The sequence below is a fragment of the Myodes glareolus genome, chromosome 3 (assembly GCF_982192425.1).
Source record: "Myodes glareolus chromosome 3, mMyoGla1.1, whole genome shotgun sequence".
Classification (NCBI taxonomy): domain Eukaryota; kingdom Metazoa; phylum Chordata; class Mammalia; order Rodentia; family Cricetidae; genus Myodes; species Myodes glareolus.
The window spans coordinates 55,085,334-55,103,862 of NC_142028.1; the positions used below are offsets into that span (position 1 = coordinate 55,085,334).

An 18,529-nucleotide genomic window follows, 5' to 3' on the forward strand; every position below is an offset into this window, starting at 1 on the left:
ACATCCCTGGAGTCCCTAGCCACAGACAGAAATGACAGCATCTACACTCGGTATCTACACTCAACCCAAGAAATACAGGTCTCCTCTCTAAATTCCCCAGTCTTCAAAGTTACTCCACTCTTTGTAGAATATTTTGCTAACAAGGTGCGTGGAAGACGCTAGTGGGGGTGCGGGAGGGGGGGGGCGACTCCTTTAAAGAAACCCACCTTTTCTGAAAAATTAACAGAAATACCTCCAAGACATTTTTGGTGTACTCTCCATCCCCCAGAGCATCCAGCCTACAACGTGTCTTAGAATTCAAAGGCAAACTGCCCACACTATAGCAATTTCTGTCACTTGCATTCCGCCATCTGTTGAAGAGACCACAATGAGCCTGGAGGAGTCTGCTCTGGAGCAAGCCCCCTCCCAGAACCCCTGCCCCATACACACACACACACTACCTGGTCTGTGCAGGTGATGCTGCTGGAAGGTGTGCTGGAGGGATCCATGGCAGAGCAGCATGGCGCAAGCACTTATCCACAAGTACAGGACCCAGGACATCGCAGACACCATTGCCATTCTCTGGAGAGGACATGAGACGAGAACAGGTTACCCCTGACTTGCAGCCCCCAGCGGAGTACGTCCCACTCAGGAGGGAAGGGAGATATCAGACGTAATGTTCTTTGGCTCCTTGGCAGCCGAGAAGGAACGTTCCAGCAGAGGTCATGCCAGGGATTGGATTGAAGACCCTTTCCAGAAGCTCATAAATATGTCCCTTAACATCTGGAAAGTAAAAGGTCAATGATTGCCCGAAACACAAAATTAAAGTTTTTGACCGTCAATCAGGCAGATGAAAACATTGCATGCCCATGAAAACACCCGGTTTTACACAAAGAGCTGTAAACTACTTTTCCCAGACATTCGGAAGCTGCAGACTTGCTCCTTCTAACTTCATTGCAAGTCTGACATAAGCCTGAAAGAGAAAGAGTGGGCTCTTTTTTTTTTTTTCCTTTAATTCTACAGTCATGAATTTTTAATCGCAATGCTGTCCTCTAAACTAAGCAATCATTTCTCAGAGGCATGTTGTAATCTCCCAATAGAACTCAGCTTTCTGACTGGACTGGGAATCAGAAGGAACCGTGTTTGCAGCCAGAATGAGTTTCGGATGCAAGCTCTATGCGTCTATCCTACAGCAAGCCCATAATTTACAGTATTGTTTTGCCTCCTAAGATCCCATTGTGGCATTTGCGGGAGCATTGATGAATATGCATATACAGGTGGTGTGTGTATTTATGGGTGAGCATATACCTTTTCTCAGGCGCTGAAACTTTGAGAGTCTTATCCGCACCTATGAGCATCTCAGGAGCTACAGAAGCTCAACGGCGCTACATATTGTCCAATTTCCCAAACAACACCTTATGCTGCATCTCATATTGCCAAATTAATCAAACTTGAAGCATCTTCCTTAGTCAGCCAGTGATAGGAGGCATCTCCTGTACAAAAATTCAGTTAGCAACATACCTTTCTCTTAGAGAGCTCAAAGAGGGCTATGCAGTCAAGGCTGTGATTTCCTTTTTCCCTCTTTCAAATGACACCCTTCAAGAAATTCCACTATATATTGAAACCCTGCTGTGACCTCCCAGGTTGCCTTCCTTATCTGTGGAAATTGGTACTCTTTCTAAACCGGTGGTGTTCAGCAAAAATAAACATTAAATACATGTATGTGCATAATTCTTGCTAATTCACAGGTTTCAGAGAGGTGGAGTGTTTGAGAAGGGCTTTGAGGATAACAATAGATAAACATGAGGGTTGTAATTAAGTGCTAAGTGGGGAAGCATTCTTTCCAACCCCACGAAGCCATCAATGCCCCAGGCAGTGACTCAGATGGACCTCTCACTTTCTAATTAGTTTCTAGTTTGGTGGCCCAGTGTTTACTTTCGTATACAGCATGCTTTGCTGTGCTAGCAGAATAGCATAGATTCATTCTCATCAGCCCAGATAAATAGCATCTCCCCTTCTGTGAATCCCCAAATGAATGCAATTTTAGAGTCTTTCGGAATAGCCTGAAAATTACAGGAAGACAAAACAAAGGTGACCCAGCATGCATTTGCTGCGTTGTCAATCGCTGTTAAAATGTACTGGAAATTTAACTTAGGAAAAATCCGGCGATCATCAGAACTTAACAGTCTTTCAGAGCTCTGCTGTCTCTTGCTCATTTTTAACCCACATAGACCTCAGCATGCAGGAAGATGCTCGGATTTGCCAATCGCGGCACTTCCCTTTTTCTTTCTTTTTCCCCTGTTAACTTTCTTTAATTCTCAACATTACTTCTCAGGCTCCTCAATATCTCTGCTCCTGCTCACTCACTCTCCGAGAGAGCTCTGCTCCGCTCAGCGGCAGTAAGTGTTTTCCCCCAAATAATGCCTCTAGCCTTGCGTACTTCTCTGAATATGCTTCAAATCTGCTTTCTGAATCTTAAATCTTTGCAGAGGCTTACTTACCTGAAAAATCCAGCCAAGAGCAGGGCACTCTCCTAGTGTTCATTGGAAAGAGCTAACACTTTTTAAAATCCATCTGTGCCACAATTCTGTGATATTCAAAGACAAGCACTTCCCAGCAGTTCTTTATCAAGAATTAAAGAGAGAAAAAAAAAAAGGCTTTCCTCTTCCGATCCTATTTCCACAGCTAAGAGGACGCTGGGTTCCTTAGCTGTATTGTCAGAGAAGGAGCCAGGGTTTGAGAGGTGGAAACCTTGTCATTTTCACCTTTAAATCTTCTCCTGGCGTCACCTCTGTCTGACGAGACCTTTGAAGTGATGGTGAGCTAATGTAGTTCCCTGATGAGAAGCAGTTTATAGCCACTGAAAGACCATCCCCACTCGGGCACATTCAGGACAGAGTTAGGCAGCGAAATGTAAGAGCAGGGCTGCTGTCCCTCCTTTGAGGAGCGGGAGTCTGTTTCAATACACCCCTCCTCTCTAAAGTCTCACATGTCTTAAAGTGACATTACCCTCTATTATAGATGAGGTAAATTCTAATAACTGCCCTTAACTCTCCCACGACTCAAGCAGCGCTTTAACACACTATTACCTGATGGTCTGCGATGGAGGTTTTTGTCTTATACCATTCTCATGCCAGGAGACCGAGAAAGGAAAGAAAAATGAAAAAGCAGGAGGCACCATGCAAAATATTGATATTGTTAATGACTGTTAAGACTTGAAACAGTGAACAGAAAAGCGAGGCATAAACCAGGTCTTACCTCTGAATGTTCTTTTTGCCAGCAAGTTAACTAAATACACTGCTAGGCTTAACCTAGTTCTATTTTTTTCTGTTAGTTGTTTTCTCAGCTAAATCTTGGAATACAATTTATCTGGAATATAACTCACGTTTGTGTTCCTAAGCCAAATAAAAATCTTTAGAGTTATTTAACAGGTTTAATAAGTAGAAATATATCATTGTTGGCACCAAAGACTGAGTTATGATGAAGAAATAGGCTGAGGGTTCTTTGTCAAAGTATTTTTGCTTCCTTTAGATAACGTACTGAGATGGAACTGAGAAACACGCAGAAGTTCACTAGCATTTCGAGTACTCTGGTGTGAACCCCGGCTTCCCTGGAAATGTACTATGATTGTACTTAAACTTCAGAGGCGCATGGGAGATGACCTACTTTTCTTTTATAGGCTGCGCCGGCGATAAGTCTCCGAAATACTCATTCAGTTGCTTTATCAGTTGCTGACACTGCACCTACTATGTGCTTGGTGCTTGCGATAAAGCAAAAAGCAAGGCTGGTGTGATCCACTGTCAAAGGTCACAACCCCCAAGCCCTCTGCATTATTTTCAGAGCAGATATGGTTCTCACAATTTTCTTGCTTGAAAACTTCAAAGTTTCTGAGAATGCCTTTGTCTTTTGTGAGCAGTATAAAGAAGACTGAAGGCTGGGGTGCATCTTTAAAAAAAAATCTTCTTTCCTGGACTCTCCAAAGTGAAAGAGTGAGACCCTCTTGGGTTTCACCAGTCTTTCTCACTAGTCTTACAGTGATCACCACACACACGAACACACACACACACACACATACAGAGAGAGAGAGAGAGAGAGAGAGAGCTCTCTTTCCACAAACCAAATTTCAAAATAACAATCAAATGTGTTAGGAATGATGAATTTACGTTTGAGTTCATGTGTCTTGTTTCTGAGGCTCATTACTGCTGTCTTAATTAATGGGTATCTATAGACATTTGCATTCATGCTGCGGAATCAAGACAGAAATAGAAACAGCCACAGAAGCAGGAGCCAGAGTTCATCAGGCCTTCCCCGTGTGCTCGCACTACTCTGAACTCTGTCTTGTAAGGCATAATCTAAAGTGTTTTACTAACCCAGTAGGACAGGCATTGCCATTATCTCCAGCTCACAGATGAGGGACGTGGAGGGAAACTAGGCGAGCAGGAAGAACTCTTTCAAGGTAGCAGAAGCACAGAGTGGTAGAGTGGATTCCCAACTCAAACGCTCTGCACGGGAGCCCATCTCTTATTCCAACAGAGGAGTTTGGGAAAAGGTAATTTAAAAATCTGCCTTATATTTTTACTTGTTTGACAGCAAAGTAGTTTCAAAACTTATTAGTCTTTAATTCTAGAGACGTGTATTATTCTAGTTGTTAGAAACATTCAGGAATTCAAGACAGTCTTGCCCCGTGATTTTGGGAGTGTCTGACAATGGTTTGCAAATGAATTTAAATTAAAAAAAAATTCCCATATGCTAATAAATGCTACCATTTTGAAATGTTATAACCTCATATTTTTCATTTCTAGTGGTGATTAAACAAAGGATCGATGTAGTTGCTAAACTATAATCCAATACACTTTAACACAGTTGAAGCATGAACTCATTGGTCATGCTTAAAGCACTGTAGACAAAGTGTGGGATATACAAAAAGGTAAACGGTTTGCTGTAACACTCTATACATATATACGATGAGTGAAATGGATAAGTGAAGTCAGAACGGCAGCACCGCTCTGTTTATTTCTTCCCAACAGATACCTTATAACCCATTGCGCTGCAACCAGGGTTCTTTTCTGTCCTAACACAAACATCGGCAAATGCTGAGGATTTCGTCTGCACATGTGAGTCTGTGGTGTAGGTGGATGTAGTGCCTGTGTGTGCACAGAGGCCAGGGGATGTAAATTGTTCGGCCCTGTCACTCTCCACTCTATTCCCTGGAGAGGGCTTCTCGTCGAACCTGGAGCTAGACTGGTGGTGGTCATCAAGCTCTGACAATCCCCTTCTCTCTGTCCCCATAAACCACTGGGTTTATAGGCATAGATGGCTTTTCATATAAGTGATGAGAATTTGAACACATCCTTGCTCAACAAGAGTTTTTACTCACTAAGCTGCCTCCCCAGTGTTAACACTGAGGTTTATTTCAACTTAAACCAAAGAGCCTCTTGTGCCTTTCAGGGGAGCTATGACTTCAAATCTTCTGACCAAGATAGTATGGAGAGCAGGTAACTTCTGGGTTTGTTAAGGTTTAACACTGGGAATCAAGTCCAGGTCAGGTCTTCTGCAAGAGCAGCCAATGCTCTTAACGGCTAAGTCATTCAGTTGTCGTGGTCAAAAATTGCACCTCAAGTATAGCATAATGCATTTCTGCAAATGAAGCTGTAGCTCTGAATGATGACAGATCAATATATAAATGTTCCTACAGTAAGTGTGATTTAAAACCTAACCTGGGACCCTACTCCCCATACTGGGTCGCCTTGCCCAGTCTTGACACACTTTATTCCTTTTATCCCAGCAACAGAAAAATCAGCAAAGACAGTAGCTTCTCTATTTTATATTGTGTTATATCAAAGAACACTGGATAGAAAAGTATTATGAACAGAAATCATGTAAAAACAAAACTAGAATATGTGAGCTGATGATGCTGGTTAGATGCTCATGTGTCAGTGCATACATATAGTGGGGAAAGAAGGAAGGCGGATACTAGTCCGGGCCCTTTACACATTATCTCATTTAATACATAATTGCTAATAGATGAATTTTTTGTTAAAGACACCTAAATTCAGAGAAACTGGATAATTAAAATAACGTCACATCTCTTTCTAGCAAGGTTGTAGAACTATGATTCAGATTCCTCTCTGATTTCTACCACTCAGGTGCTAGGCAACCAAATTCTAGGCAAACAACATTAGTAAGAAACAATAAACTTTAACTCATAATTATAACACCACAGGCCTATTCATAGACGTAAAAGAAGTCAGATATGAGAGAAGAATATGACATGCAAGACATACAGCCATTCAAAGACAGAACTATTTTAATGCTAAGTAAATGCTTCAGTAACCACAATGAAGAAAAAAGCAATTATTCTCTTAAAATCTAGAACAAAATGAGATTTAAGCACACACGCACACGTGCACGCACACACACAGCGAAAGTAAAATAAAATAAATGAAAATGGTAATAACAAATAAATCTACTGCTTGTTAGGAAACAGTAAAGAATTTGAATAATAGGGGTGAAGAAATGGTTCAGCAGTTAAGAATACTGGATGCTCTTGCAGAAGACCCAGGTTTGGTTCTCAGCACCCATGTGATGCCTCAACCATCTGTAACTCCAGTTTCAGGGAATACAACTCCCTCTTCTTGCCCCTCAGGTACCAAGAATGCACAAGGTTCACATACTTATAGGCAATCAAAATAATCATACACCTAAAATAATAAATTTTAAAAACTAGACAACTGAGATTGGGCACATTCAGGATGGAAAGGTTATGCTGGAGAGGATGCAGAGTAAGGAGAACACTCCTCCATTGCTTGTAATAATGTAAACTTGTACAATCACTCTGGAAATCAATACGGTGGTTTCTCAGAAAATTGGGACTCAACCTACATCAATCCACAGCAATAGCACTCTTGGGCATATACCCAAAGGATGTTCAATCATACTACAAGGAAATTTGTTCAGCTATGTTCATAGTAGCATTATTTATAAGAGCCAGAGCATAGAAACAACCTAGATGCCCCTCAACCAAAGAATGGATAAAGAAAATGTGGTACACAATGAAGTACTACTCAGTGGTAAGAAATGATAACATCTTGAAATTTGCATGCAAATGGATGGAACTAGAAAAAAACATCTTGAGTCAGGTAACCCAGACCCAAATGATGAATATGGTATGTACTCACTCATAAAGGGATAGTAGCTGTAAAGCAAAGGATAACAAGCCTATAGTCCATGACCCCAGAGAAGCTAAGTAACAAAGAGAACTCTAAGAGAAACATATGTGGATTTCCCTGAGAAGGGGAAATAGACAAGATCTCCTGAGAAAATTGGGAGCATGAGGGTGGGAGAGAAGGAAGGGTGGGAGGAAAGGAGGAGGGGAAAAGAGAATGGAGGAAGAGAACTTGAGGGAACTAGATAGCCAAGATAGGGGAAGGACAGAGCTGAGAGCAAGGAAAGAGATATTTTGATTGAGGGAACCATTATGGGGCTATCAAGAAGCCTGGCACTAGAGAATTTCCCAGAAATCCTCAAGGATGACCCCAGCTAAGACCCTAAGCAATAGTGCAGAGGGTTCCGGATCTGGCTTTGCCCTGTGGTCAGATTAGTGACTATCTTAAATGTCACCATAGAACTTTCATTCCTCAACTGATGGAAGCAGAGGCAGAAAGCCACAATAGAGCACTGGACTGAGCTCCCAAAATACAGACGAAGAGTGCAAGTAAGAATATGAGCAAAGAAGTTTAGACCATGATGGGGATACCCACTGAAACAGCTTACCTGAGCTAATGGGAGCTCACCAACTCCAGCCGGACAGTGAAGGAACCAGTATAGGACCAAACTAGTCCCTCTGAATGTGGTTGATGGTTGAATTGCTGAGGCAGATTGAGGGGCCACTGGCAATGGCACCAGGATTTATCCATACTGCTTGTACTGGCTTTTGAAACCCATTCTGTTTGGATGGGTACCTTGCTCAGCCTAGATATAGTAGGGAGGGCCTTGGTCCTTCCTCAAAGCAATGTGCCTTACCCTCTCTGAGGAGTGGTTGTGGGTGGAGGTGGGGGAAAGTTGGAGGGAATGAGAGGAGGGGAGGGAGTGGGAACTGGGATCGGTATGTAAAATGAAAAAAGATAGTTTTTTAAATAGAATAAAAAATTAAAAGAAAAATATATACAAAATCTTAAAAAACTAAACAGTCAGTAATAATGATAATATTAGTGAGGGTAAATTACCTGTTATAAAATAATAATGATAGTCTGCTATTCAGATCTGAATACATCAGACAAAATTCTAGCAAGAAAATTTGTAAGAAAAATGTAAGGAAAAGAAGATGGAGGCAAGATTTCTCTGAGGCCTGATGAAAAGGTAACCTTCATGTAGGAGTCTCATTTTTCAACTCCAGCAGCCTACCCCGGCAATTACTTCATCAAGTAGGACTGACCGCTCACTGCTTATGGTCTCTGTCTTGTAGCCAGAAGAGAAAGAAAGAATGGGGTCATTTTCTTTGTTCTTCAACTCCTGATTTCTTTATTGTCTTTCTAGGACACAGATAAATCTGGCCACAACAGCTGCCCATTCTTCTCTCCATGCAAAGTACTGGTAAGGCAGAGACTGGAGGGGGGCCATCTTCATTACAAAGGAGTGAACATAAACTATAAGCCCATAAGGGTTGTAACAGTCATTACTTTGGTAAACCAAAAACAATCACATGGCATTTTGCATTATGAAAATCTTAGATCCAGGTCTGCTGCCATGGCTCAAAAGGAAAAGTGCTGTGTGCCAGGCAAGCCCGAGGATTTGAGCTGGAACCCCCACAACTCACACAAATGCCTAGTGCACAAAGCAGATTCCTGGAATTCCAGAACTCAGAAGGCAGAGAAGGGGAATCGCCAGAACAAGCTAACTGGTCACACCACCTGAATGGCAAGCTGCATTTTCTGAGAAAGGCTGCTTCAGTGTGTAAGGTGGAAAATAATCAAGAAATATACCCAACATTTGCTTCAAATCTTCACATGCACATGCGCCCATGTGTGCAAGTACTTGTGCATGTAACTCTACACATGTGAACATGTAAACGTATGTCTATCATTTGCAGACATATGCAAAAGAATCATTAGTGTTACTTTAAAAGATATCCCTCAGATTCCCAGTTGATCTGAAGCCAGACCCCTCCCAGGTCCACTAGGATTAAATCAATGACTCACTTGCTCATTGATTTGTGCCTGAAATGACTCTGCCATATCCCTTTCAATGAATTTCTACATTCAGTTGCTTCTTTCTTTGAACTCGGCTACCCAGCTATGCCTCAGTCATCCATTGCTTCCTCCTTCCTTCAAATACTATCATCCAAGGTACATGCAACATCTTTATCTAACCCAAAGCAGTAACTTCCAACTGAGTCCACTTACCTGAGAGTGTACATCTTCCATTCATTTCTCCCTCGTTGTATATGTAACTGGAATGTGTTTGATACCTATGGTGATCATGTTACTCTATCTAGTTTGAAAATTTTCAAAGATTCCCACTGAATTTAAAATAATGTCAAATTTTATGGTCATGATTGACAAGGACCTGCCTGAGCTGGACCCTCTGGACTGCAACACTCGCCTGTTAAAAAACATGCTGTGATGGTTAATGTCAACATGACAGAAACTGGAATTACCAAGGAGACCTGCATCTCAGAGCACCTCTGAGGGATTACCTAGATTAGGTTAAGTGAGGTTAGAAATCCACTCTACATATGGGCAGCATAGTTATGGACTGGAGTAGTGGACATAGTAAAAATGAGAACTGATGGCTGTCACTCATTGTTTTCTACTTCCTATAGATGCCATGTGACTAGCTGTCCCCAGCCCTTGCTGCTGTGATGGGCTGTACCCTTGAACTGTGAGCCAAAACAAGCTACTCTTTAAGATGCCTTTGTCCGTTATTTTGTCCAAACACAAAGACAAGTGACTAACACACTTGTCTGCTCTTGCTCCTGCTGAGACCTCTCCTTAGGAATTTGAATGAGACAGGGAAACCGTTCTTCAGAAACCTTCCCTTCTGCTCAGACAAGATCAGGTGATTATTATATCATGTGTTCCTGCAATCTTTGGGGTGTCACCTCTGCAGCCTTAACTACCATTTCTGAATTTATTGGTTTAATATCTGCTTTATCTCCTTACTGAAATGAACAGAACAAGCATTTGTTTTGCTGCTGCCTCCTCAGAATCTAATATACTGCCTAGGATGTAGTAAACACTGAAGTGTTTGAATGAATAAATGAATAATAATGAATGAATTAAGGACCAAATACTAGTTCACCATCTAGAATGCATTTATAGTAAACTATTTTTAATAGGACTATATTGATTTTGTCATTCTTTCCTCTCACCTCCGTTGGACTCTTTGGTGAGCAATGTATTCATTTATAAAGTAGTGACACATTCAGGGTGAGTGCTGTGCCCTTTGTTCATCCTCATCCTCTGTTTTGAAGCTAAGGAAATTGGCTCATCCATTGTTTAGACCTGTGGTGATTTGAATGAGAATGGTCTCTGTAGGCTCTTCTCTGAGCATTTGGTCTCTAATTGGTGGAATTGTCTAGTAAGGATTAAGAGGTGGGGCCTTATTGTAGGAACTGTGTTACTGGGGGCAGGCTTTGAGGTTTCAAAAGGCACTTGCCATTCCCTTGGTCTCTCTGTCTCTGTCTGTCTATCTCTTTCTCTCTGTGCCTCCTACATGTGGATTAAAATGTGAGTTCTCAACTGTTCCTGCAGCCATGTCTTTGTTCTGCCATCATGAATTCTAATCCTCTGGAAGTGTAAGCCCAATTAAGGACTTTCTTTTATAAGTTGCCTTGGTCTTGAGTTTTGCCACAGCAATAGAAAAATAAGTGATACAAATCCCTGCAACTAAATTTAGGTTATTTTTGCTAGAAGAAAATCGTTCTCAATTTGCAGCCTTTGATCTCAGAATTCGATATCCAAATATGGTCCAATGCCACATTACAAAGAAGCCCTGAAGAATGGAAAAATCTACATATAAAACAAAGAATACTTTTAAAATATTAAAAGAAATTAAACCTAGAAAGGATTTCGACAGCCTCCTACTTTAGTGTCTCTCTTCTGGCAGAGATAAGAAAATATATAAAAAAAAAAGAAGAAGAAGAAGAAGAGGGAATGCTCAGGGGAAGACAGAGGTTATCTGTCACAACACGGTGGTATGAGAATACAGGTTTTCTGGGCTGAGAAAATTGCTCAAACAGTAAAGTGCTTGTTATGTGTCTTAATTATGATTCTATTGCTGTGAAGAGACACCATGACTATAGCAACTCTTAAAAGGAAAACACTTAATTAGGGTGACTTGCATACAATTTCAGAGGTTAAGTCCGTTATCATCATGGCAGGAGCATGGTGGCATGGAGGCAGAAGTGGTGCTGGCCACATCTTGACCAGAAGGCAACAGGACCTGGTTTGAGCCAAGCTTGATCAAGAGAGACCTCAAAGCCTATCCCCCACAATGACACATTACCTCCAACAAGGCCATACCTACTTCGACAAAGCTACACCTCTTAATAGTGCCACTCCATTTGGGGGCCATTTTTTTTTCCAACCACCACACTATAGAACTATGGTTACCTGAGTGCAATCCCTCAGAATCCACGAAAGCTAGAAATGGAGGCATGCACATGTACTCTCAGTGCTACAGAGGTAGCAATAGAGGGACCCTTAGCCGATCAACCTAGCCTGATTGGTAAGTTTCATGCAAATGAGAGACCCTGTTGAAAGAGAGAGAGAGATAGAGAGGTGGATAACACTTCAGAAATAATATCTGAGGTTCTCCTGTGTCACACACACACACACACACACACACACACACACACGCACACCAGGTTTTCTACTCTAACATGCCTTCCCCTCTTCTCTTTCTCTTTCTCCCCGACTCCCTGTCTCTTATCCTCTCTCCCTTCTTCATTGTGCCCTACACACAAGTACTCACACACCGCCATACAGGAGCATCTCCTGTAACACTGGAAATGTTTTCTTTGTACACTGGGTAAGATGGTAACCCACTATTCAACTAGTTAAGTATTTGAAGTGTGGCTAGTACAGCTATGGAAGCCAATTTTAATTTCAACTTAACTTTAACTGTATTTGAATCTAGATAGCCACATTCACCTGGGGCTACTGTCTTGGAAAGCACAGCTCTGGCACTCACCATCAAGGTCAAAGAAACCAAAACCTTTGCCACTGGATAGCTGGCAGGAAGTTAGACAAAGGATAGTAGCTGCTATAACTTAAATGTCCTCACTTAACTTCACCTTGAAATCAAGTTCCCACTTGGAGGTCTTGAGAGGTGGACCACATGGAAGTTTCAAGAGATTCTGCCCCCATGAGTGGGTTAATTCATCCATGGACCAATGGATGAATGAGTTAGTTCATTTTCTTGAAATTAGGCTGTTGCAAAAACTAGCTCTATCTCTTGTAAGTATCCCTTTCACAATATAATAACCTGTGACAGATCAGAGTTTTGCAGATTCCCCACTCACAAGAAGACCTTTAGACTGTCACCAGATATAGTACCTTGACCTTGGACCAAGCAGCCTCCAAAGCAGCATGGTAGTTAAACCTTTACTCTTTATAAATAACCCATTCTACTGTGTTCAGTTATAGGAGCAGCAAGCAGACAAAGACATCAATCTTCCAAAGATGCTAATGACACAAAAGAAGGATGTAGGTTGTAAATGATGGTGCCATTTGCAGGAAAAAAAACCACTAAAACCATTTCAAATAAGAAAATAATAAAGATACATAGTTTCTTAGTGCTTGGCAGTCCACAAGTGAGCTCAACTCCAGGCGAATTTGCTTCTGCAACTCCATTGTGCCATTGAAGACCTAACTGTCTCATTTCTAATTATCTCTCTGCCTTTCAGGATATCTGTTCCAAGGCAATCTCCTTATCATGGATGCATCCGAATTGCTAACAGGTGTCTGAGCTCTGTGCTTCCTCATCCATGACATGAGTTTTGAGCAAGACAAACCACGGCAGCTACTCTCAGGTAATTCAAGATCTCCTAGTTTGTTGCCAATTATTGATGGCACAGGTTGTGCCTTCTTTGACCGTGCTGGTGTATAGTAGAGCTGTGCTTTTCAAAAGAGCAGCTATTAGTCAGCCATGGTACTTAAATCTATACAGGTAATGGCAAGAAAGGGGGTTATGTTGAGCTAAGTCACATAAACAAAGATTTATCCTTTTTAACTTCTACAGAAAAGCACTTCATGTTTCCAGAGGTTAGATTGAATCAGCGTGCCTTCTTGGACTGCTGGCTGGACCAGGAGGAAAGATCACAGTGCTGGGCTTAGAACTGTGTAATGACCCATCCCTCACCCATAAGCTAGGAGAGGTATACTATACAGAGGGAGGTGACACACAAGAAAACCTTAGAATAATAACAAAGCAAGGGAAACAAATATCAAAAGAGATAATCCATTTATGATCGAAGCCATAACTTTTTCTATACTTTCATATATTTATCATTTTCCTACTTATAAAAAATGCATACTCAAGTTTTTCTTTCTTTAGTATCTCTTAAGTTAGAATTAATTTTTTTTAGTTTTATTGTGACACTTTCATACATATATATGACAAATCTCCCCCAACTGCTCTCCCCCATACAGCCTTTCCCCCACTTGCTGGTACCATTCCTGCCCCTAAATAGTCTCTCCTTCTGTGTTCATGTCACACATATGTATCACTTTAGAAAGGTAGAAGACTCAAGATCTAAATCAAGAATTTGAAATCATCTCTGAGGCACCACAGCAAGGTTGGCAGCATTCTCGTATAAATGTGCACATCCCTAAACCTTTTTAAAGCATATCTATAGGATTTCTTACTTTTCTAAATAATGAACTTTTACCATTAACTATATTGAGCCAGGTATAGTGTCACATTCCTACAACACCAGCACTTAGATGCCAATGCAGGAAGATGCTATCAGTCCTGGGGTCGACCTAGACTATGTAGTGAGTACCAAGTGTGCCAGGAGTACACAGTGAGAGCCTTTCTCGATAAAACTAAAAAAATATTTCAAATAATTTTTGTAAGATTTTTTTTCTTGGGATATCACATTTTCCAAATCATTAATTCTCCCTTCAATGGTGTCTTAATCAATAAAAACAACTTTTCTTTTCCTAAATAGTTCATATCCATTGGTTATTTCTAACATGTTTGCACTCACTTTTGATGAGACAGAGCCAATAAGAAGAATGGTTCTCTATGGGATCCTGTATAATACTAGTTGTTAACTCCAGCAAAAGCTCCCTAGAATTCTCCTTCTAGGGAAGAAAACTTATTGACAGTTCTTCTTTCTCTATGTTCCTATCAAATTTATTTTAAAATATATTTTTGGGGGGGTTTTCTTTCAATATCAGCTATTCTTTTTTTAATCTGGTTTCAATTTTAATTCTGGGAACTATGCAATTTCTAGTAATAGTACATAAATTTTTTTAAATGTATATTTTAAAACCAAGGTCTCAAACCTGTTAGACAAAGAGCTCTCAGCTGAACCTCACTACCAGCCCCTTCCTTGTCTCTTCTTCCTTTTAATTTTTTATCACTGACCTGGTCAGTAAGACAGTACTTAAGAGATTTCCAAAGAACTCTGAAGCCAGATCATACTGTTCTTAGCTCTAGCTGTGCAGATGTACCACTCTGACCCCCGTATATGAAGGGAATCATTGCAAGGTGACTATCAGAGTGCCTGTTAGTCCTGATAGTGTGTGTGTTTGTGTGTGTGTGTGCTTTTTAAAATACCTTTTTCTCCAGACTTTTAGGGTCTTTTCTCACTTCTCCTAACTCTTGCAAATTCAACTGTATCTGAAACATCTACACACGGACACCCTCTTCCATTTTCAAACACTAGCCCCCTTCTACTTTAGTTCTGCCAACTCAAAATGTCTAGACACAGTACTTCTAGGCCATTTTCCACCAAGTTCCACTTAGTCCCTGAAGTATACACTAGACTGCTCCTTTATATCCCTGTGAGTCAGTGCTACGTCCATTTGCAGTCGTGACAACTAGTCTGTGTCCTGAGCCTGCTGTCCATATTCCTACCACCAGGAAAAATACAGTGCTTTTAATCCCTTGAATGTTTTGCATTCTTCTTGATACAAAGCATTTACATATTTTTTTACCTTTTTATCGTGCCAGTCTTTACCCAAGTTGGTTTCTAGCTCCATGGGTGACTTTCTCCAAATCCTATTATTCCTTGCTTCCAAACATGCATTACCTTCCCAACATGCAAAGCATATAATGCCATCTGAGGTAGCATTTCTTTCTGTTTTTGAGACAATTATCTTACTGTGTAGCATTAATTGATCTTATTCTTCCCATTCCTGCCTCCTGGATGCTGGGCGTATAGAATATGCCACCAAGCCTAGGTCTACTTGATTATTTTAAAACCACAGATCACAAGACCTAGAATGAAATGACATTCATCCATCTTTTCAAAACAATATCATTTTACTCCACCTTTCCTATCTACCTGTTCATTACTCTTCATTTACCCTTGCCTTCACTCATCAATTTATTCAACTCCCCATTTATTCAGCAATTTGCAGAGACTGGAACTCAAGAACTTATATGAAAACGTGGTAGATCATCATGCCCAGGTTTATTGCCCCAAATGTTTTTTTCAAATTCAGGACTTTGATAAAATCTGAAAGCTCTTGTTCTGATCACAGCTGTTTGTTTGCTATCTGCCAGTGTACCTGTTCAACAGTGGATACTCAATCAATAGTTATAGAAAATATGAATAAATGAATGTGTGAATGAACGAACAAACTCAGTCACTTCTCATTTATTCATGTTTGAGATGTTTTATAAATTCCCAGGAAGATGCTAAGTGAGTGGTTGGCAGTGGGCTGAGCGGGAGGAGGCTGGCAAGAGTTTCAGATGACGTGTCTCTGTGAGCATGGGTGTTTGTGTGGGATGCTGAGACTCGGAGGGCCTACAAGCGCCTCTCCAACCAGATCCCAGCACCAGAAGGAAGTGCTTTCTGCCTCCCTTCTCATTTTCTCTTTCCTATCCTTTCATCCCTTCCTTCTCACACACCATCTTGATAGTGGGCCTTCTCCACTCTTGGTTTCCACCCTCACATTCAGCAGTTTTCATACTGTAATAGAGAGTGTGTGGTATTTCTGACAGTGCCAGCTCAGACAGGAGACTCTAGCCATAACTAGTTTAAACCAGCGGGAAAGAGTGTTGTAAAAGGAAGTCAAGGAACTCTTGGGCACTGCTCAAGAGGAAGAAGTGGCCAGATTCATATTTCCTAAGCTAGAGGTCCTCTGGCTTGGCAGTGAAATTCAGTAAAGGGTGGAGTAGATAAGCCTTCCTGTCCCACGACCCCATCCTGAAATCTACCAAATTAGCAGCTCTGGATGGAGACTCTGGCAATAGTATTTTTCACAGCTCCCTAGTTAGTTCCAAGATGCAGCCAAGTTTGAAAACCACTGTGCTAAAACAAAAACTTATTTTCGTAGATTTTATGTCACTATGGCAACACCAGAAATACCTGGAATTTCTTTTTAATTAGTTGCCAACTAAAAAACACATTTGCTATGTTTAACAGATATAATGTTAGTCCAATGTAGGCATAGTTATTGAAAGCTCACTATGTATTTTGTGTGGTAAGAGCTTTCATATGAAACCTCGACTTTATTGTCATGGTTTTTTTTTCTGGATCTTATTTAAATGCATAGAGTAGGTAAAAAAAATATGTCAATAACATTTCAAGGTTGCTTTCTTTAAATAAATCTCGTCTTTATTTTCATTCATGCTAATACAATTACTCTGCTGAGTTAACAGTAGTTTTAGGAGTCTCTCCTATAACGCATGGAAGACTCATTCCCTGGTCATACTAGAGATGGGAACCAAAACCAATTTAGTCTGAACAAGGATATGCAAATGCGGGATTTGTAAGCATCTCTTGGAAAGATGTCTTTCTCTAAAACAACTTCAAGAAGTAATTTTTGCTTTGTAACTAACTAGAGCTGGGGATAAGAGGCGTGTCACTAACCATGTCACTTGAAGCCATTTTAAAGGAGTGCTAACTTAGGATGAAACCAATACTAGCAAATCACAGCAAAGGCATAATGGGAAACAAGTCCTTTTTAGGAAAACCAACCCCAAAGTCCCCTCAACACTAGACGGTTCCTACTAGAGAGATAATAAGACACTTAGATTTGGGGTGCCAGTCCTCACCTTCTCTTGTTATTTGATTGTGAACTACCTATTCTGAATGGCCCATGACCTTCTGGGGATTCTCCTGCCTCTGCCTCCCATCTCACTGCAGGAGTGCTAAAATAACAGATCCATGGTGCCACATCTGGTTCTATGAGGATTCTTAAAATTTAAACTCAGAAGCTTATATTGGTGCAGTAACATCTTTACCCACTCTGCCATCCCCTTAGCCAACAAACTCTCAGTTTTGGAAATTAATAAATTGAGATCCGAAGATCTGGTGTGGTTTATGCAAGGTAACCCGTCTTCCCATCCTGGGTTCTGTAAAGCCGGGCGTTGCTCTCCAGACTCTTCACTGCCATGCCCTTGTTCATTCCGCTCAAGCTCCAGAACCATCTTCATTGAGAATATTTGCCTAAACTCTAAATGTGCTAAGTTATGTGATGGCCATAGTCTTTGAAATGCCTTTAGATTTCCCTGGAAGAAACTCTCTCTAGAAATAGATATTCTCAATCCTCTCTCAAAAGACATACCCCTCAAACCTATGGATGCAATTTGGTTTTCAGATGTAGACACCATGAAATAATATGTAAAGCTGTTGAAAATATAGATCACACAGCTCACCCCCAACCAAGAAAAACATTAAAAATTCTACCCAGCTCAGCTGCCTCAGTACACTTTTACACTACACATGATGGTGCTGAATATATAAAATACTTGGATCTAAATTTAAAAACTGCTCCCCCTCCCCTTGATTAACCAGATTGTCCCCTCCCCTATATATAGGAACGCGATGTGCCTGAGCCCACTTGCCATCTGGCATCATATTTTCCAAACTTCTCTTCCACCCCCTCCTCTTACACAATTTTATCACATGAAAATATTAGATTTCAGGGATTTGTATAATTTCATGAAATTTTCTGAGCCAAGTGAAAATAGATGAAGCACTGGGATGTGAAATTGCCACAGCTTTTCAGTGTCCAACACCTATCCACCACAGTCATGATACCCTTTGGCACAACTGGCGTGGCCAAGAATAGCAAGTCAGTTTTCCTCTATTGTCACATTTTATATTAGGGATTTGCAAGTGTTTCTCACATTACAAAGCAGAATTCAGATCATCTCCAGAGGTTTCTGACTCATAGAGCATCGTAATGCTTTGTTTATTACACATGGTGATTTTTAGTTACTTTTCCCACATGATTGGGAAAAGTCAACTAGAGGTTGTCCGTTTTCTGTGTCCTCTCATGGTTGGGAGATGAGATACCTAAATACATGGTCCTCTAAGACCAAGGGCTTCGACTGGAGACCTAGGAACCTACCCAGGAAGCTTCAT

The 18,529-nt window shown here is 40.9% G+C and overlaps 1 protein-coding gene and 1 long non-coding RNA gene across 4 annotated transcripts in view; one reads left to right on the top strand and one right to left on the bottom strand.

Annotated features, from left to right (window-relative positions):
• The window catches only part of Tafa1 (TAFA chemokine like family member 1), a 524,535-nt gene extending 521,591 nt beyond the window's left edge, over positions 1 to 2,944 (bottom strand). The window contains exons 1-2 of one of the 3 annotated variants that reach the window (XM_085686770.2): positions 2,745 to 2,944; positions 441 to 561 (exon numbers count right to left, since the gene is read on the bottom strand). In XM_085686770.2, coding sequence (XP_085542896.1) covers positions 441 to 561; positions 2,745 to 2,867 — 244 coding nt within the window. In that variant the 5' untranslated portion in view covers positions 2,868 to 2,944. Of the gene's footprint in view, positions 1 to 440; positions 763 to 2,480; positions 2,702 to 2,744 lie in introns of those variants that run through there. The other 2 variants (XM_048438431.3, XM_048438432.3) reach the window with 2 other exon arrangements.
• Positions 1 to 18,529, top strand: part of LOC125403214 (uncharacterized) — a 47,609-nt gene that overhangs the window by 900 nt on the left and 28,180 nt on the right. Inside the window, exons 2-3 of the long non-coding RNA XR_007232868.3 lie at positions 8,515 to 8,571; positions 12,887 to 13,012. This is a non-coding gene — a long non-coding RNA (uncharacterized LOC125403214). The remainder of the gene's footprint in view (positions 1 to 8,514; positions 8,572 to 12,886; positions 13,013 to 18,529) is intronic.